Here is a 3,696-nt window from a genome sequence, read left to right as displayed (position 1 = left end):
GGGACCGGGGAGAACCCGGGGGGACACCGGGGGAGGGACACGAGCGGGGAATCCCGGGGGGGAGGGCAGCGCCACGAGGGGGTTCCCCTGGATCGAGGGGGGGTCTCAGGGAGCACCCCCGGCCCGGGAGGCGCCCGAGGCACCGAGGGTCCCCCAGAGCGGCCGGGGGTCTCCGAACGTGTCCCATGGGGGGGGTCCCGATCCCCTTTTCCTCTGATCCCCGCGACCGAGGACCCCAAAATTGCGACACCCGCAAAGGGACAGGATTGAGACATTCAACGGGAGGGGGACCAGGACCCCAAAAAAAGGGGATGGGGACCCTGAGGGGACACAATCCTCTCCCCGAGGGGGGTGGGATTTGGATTCCCGGGGGGATAATTCCACCCTCCCCCCAGAGGACGAGACCGCCCGGGGGGGAGGGGGGGGGGGTCAGCGCTCCAGGATTGAGACCCCCACCCCTGGGAACGGCAGCAGGACCCCCAGGGGGACACGGCCGAGCCCCCAAGGTGACGGGGTCAGGTCCCCACGGGGGGGCCCCGCTGGCCCCCCCTTGTCCCTCCCAGCCCGGCCGGCAGCCAGGGTATAAAGTTACCCGCGACCTTCCCGGGGGGCACCGCCAGCCCCAAAATGGAGGAGAAATCCCCCAAAATCCCAGGTACGAGGGACGGGGGGGGGAATTTTTTTTTTTTTTGGGGGGGGTGCGACAGCGACAGTGACCGCGGGGACACTGAGCGGGGGCGGGGGCAGGGACATGGCGGCGACATCGGAGCCGCTGAGGAGGACCCCCCCCCCCCGAAAAAAAATATAATGTGGGTGCTCTTTTTGCACCCCTCGAGTGAGACTGGGGTGTGAAGGGGGGTGGGATTTGAGGGGGGGCAACACAGATTTGCCACGAGGGGGAAAATCTCCCAGCAACACACCCTTAGGGGGAGATCTCCCCCTTCAGGGCAGGTTTTTCTACCCCAAAATTGGGGTGCAGGAGGGGTTTGGGGGTGCAAAGGCAAGTGGGGAGTTCTGGGGGGGCGAAATTTGAGGTAGGGGGGACACAGATTTGCGATAAAGGTGAACCCTCCCCCCCAAATCCACCCCTAGGTGTTCTCAGAGCAGGGATTTCCCTTTTCAGGGCAGGTTTTCCTACCCCAAAATTGGGGTGCAGAAGGATTTGGGGGTGCAAAGGCAATTGGGGAGGTCTGGGGGGGGGGTCCCTCCGCAGTGTTCAACGTGGGGGAGTACCGCAGGGAAGCCGTGCCCAACTACAAGAATTACGAGTTTTTCCGCCACGATAACCCCGAGGGGGTGGAAATCCGCAGGTTGGGGGGGGTAACTTAAATGGAAAAGGCTCCAAAGCAATCATGCTTCCCAATATCCATTGGGTTTTGATTGTTTAATTTTTAAGATCAAAATTCTTCAACAGTTTTGTGGAGAGTTTGTGGGGTTTTTTGGGGGGGTTTTGGGGATTTTTTGGAGTATTTTGAGGTTTTTTTCTTTTAATTTTTTGGGGGGAGGTTGGGGTTTTTTGGTTTTTTCTTTGGTTGGTTTTTTTGGGGGGGGGTTGCGGTTTTTTTGGGGTACATTTACGAGGTCAGAGCCGAGACAGCTGCACCCCCAAACCCCAAATTCGCAGGCACTGCGCTCTGGCCGCGCTGAAGGACGTCCGCACCTACCTGAGCTCTGGGGAGGGGCAGGTGGCGGTAAGAGACCCCCCCCCCCAAAAAAAAATTAACCATTTCCCCCCAAAATATTCTGGGGGGGCTCAAATTTGTCCCAAAATTCCCCCCCCCCGAGGTGTTTGATGCCACCAACACGACGCGGGAGCGGCGGGAGGTGATCCTGCAGTTCGCCAAGGAAAACGGGTACAAGGTGGGATTGGGGGGGGTCTGAGCGATTTTGGGGGGTCGTGAGGAATTTGGGAGGGGTCTTGAGGAATTTTGGGGGAGTCGTGAGGAATTTTGGGGGGGTTTGAGGAATTTGGGGGGGTTGTGAGGAATTTTGGGGAGGTTCTGAGGAATTTTGGGGGATTGTGAGGAATTTAGGGGATCTTGAGGAATTTTTGGGGGGTCGTGAGGAATTTTGGGGGATTTTCCAGAGATTTTGGGGCACTTTCCAGAAATTTTGAGCGATTTGGGTTTTGAGGAATTTGGGGGAGTCGTGAGGAATTCTGGGGGGGGCTTGAATTTTGGAGCGGTCTTGAGGAATTTTGGGGGTTCTCAAGGAATTTGGGAGGTCTTGAGAAATTTGGGGGGCCGTGAGAAATTTTGGGGGAGTCGTTAGAAATTTGGGGGGTTTTGAGGAATTTTGGGGGGTGACATTGATTTGGGGGTGTGACAACATGAGGGGGTGGTGACACTGATTTGGGGGTGTCACAGCATGGAGAGGTGACAGTTTTGGGGTGTCACAGCATGGGGAAGGGGTGGTGGCACCGTTTTGGGGGTGTCCCAGCATGGGGGTGTCACCAGTCCCCCCCTTGTCCCAGGTTCTGTTTGTGGAGTCCATCTGTGACGACCCCAGGATCATCGAGGAGAACATCAAGGTGAGACCCCGGGGGGGCCGTGACAAAAGGTGACAACGGGGACCTGGAGGTGACAGTTGGGGCTTGGAAGTGACAACAGGGACATGGAGGTGACAACTGAGGCCTGGAGGTGACAACAGGGACCCAGAAATGACAACACGGGCCTGGAGGTGACAATTGAGGCCTGGAGGTGACAACAGGGACTCAGAAATGACAACTGGGGCCTGGAGGTGACAACAGGGACCCAGAAATGACAACACGGGCCTGGAGGTGACAATTGAGGCCTGGAGGTGACAGCTGAGACCTGAAGGTGACAACAAGGACCTGGAAGTAACAGCTGGGGCGGGGAGGTGCCAACAGGGACATGGAGGTGAGAGCTGGGGGTGGGAGGTGACAACAGGGACCTGGAGGTGACAACTGGGGCCTGGAGGTGACAACAGGGACCCAGAAATGACAACACAGGCCTGGAGGTGACAACTGAGGCCTGGAGGTGACAATTTGGGGCTTGGAAGTGACAACTGGGACCTGGAGGTGACAACGGGGACATGGAAATGACAGCTGGGGCTGGGAGGTGACAATTGAAGCTTAAAGATGACAGGTGGGACCTTGAGGTGACAACAGGGACCCGAAGGTGACAACGGGGATCTGGAAGTGACAGCTGGGGCTGGGAGGTGACAACGGGGACCTGGAGCTGACAAAAAGGACCTGGAGGTGACAACAGGGGCTGGGAGGTGACAACTGGGACATGGAGGTGACAGCTGAGACCTGGAGGTGACAACAGGGACATGGAAGTAACAGCTGGGGCTGGGAGTTGACAGCAGGGTCTGGGAGGTGACAACAGAGACCTGGAGGTGACAACTGAGACGTGGAGGTGAAAACAGTGGCCTGGAGGTGACAGCTGGGGCCTGGAGGTGACAACAGTGGCCTGGAGGTGACAGCTGGGGCCTGGAGGTGACAACAGTGGCCTGGAGGTGACAGCGGGGGCTGGGGGGGTGGGTAAGCCGCGTGTGCCCCCCCAAAGCCGCGCCGCCCCCGATTCCCAGCAAGTGAAGCTGAGCAGCCCCGACTACAAGGGCCGTGGGCAGGACGAGGCCGTGGCCGATTTCCTGAAGCGCATCGAGTGCTACAAAGCCACCTACGAGCCCCTGGACGACGAGCTGGACAGGTGACCCCCACCCCACGTCCCC

General features: G+C 58.9%; 1 protein-coding gene across 4 annotated transcripts in view; it reads left to right on the top strand.

The window, feature by feature from the left end:
- The first annotated feature begins 6 nt into the window (after positions 1-6).
- Positions 7-3,696, top strand: part of LOC121340065 (6-phosphofructo-2-kinase/fructose-2,6-bisphosphatase) — a 10,852-nt gene continuing 7,162 nt past the window's right edge. For all 4 annotated transcript variants that reach the window (XM_041412462.1, XM_041412460.1, XM_041412459.1 and 1 more), the window contains exons 1-6: positions 7-655; positions 1,214-1,310; positions 1,625-1,691; positions 1,786-1,860; positions 2,474-2,530; positions 3,553-3,674. In XM_041412462.1, the coding sequence (XP_041268396.1) occupies positions 628-655; positions 1,214-1,310; positions 1,625-1,691; positions 1,786-1,860; positions 2,474-2,530; positions 3,553-3,674 (446 nt within the window). In that variant the 5' untranslated portion in view covers positions 7-627. The remainder of the gene's footprint in view (positions 656-1,213; positions 1,311-1,624; positions 1,692-1,785; positions 1,861-2,473; positions 2,531-3,552; positions 3,675-3,696) is intronic.

This window comes from Onychostruthus taczanowskii, unplaced genomic scaffold (genome assembly GCF_017590055.1).
Source record: "Onychostruthus taczanowskii isolate IOZ18803 unplaced genomic scaffold, ASM1759005v1 scaffold394, whole genome shotgun sequence".
Taxonomy (NCBI): Eukaryota; Metazoa; Chordata; class Aves; order Passeriformes; family Passeridae; genus Onychostruthus; species Onychostruthus taczanowskii.
This window is presented reverse-complemented; position numbering and strand designations above follow the sequence as displayed.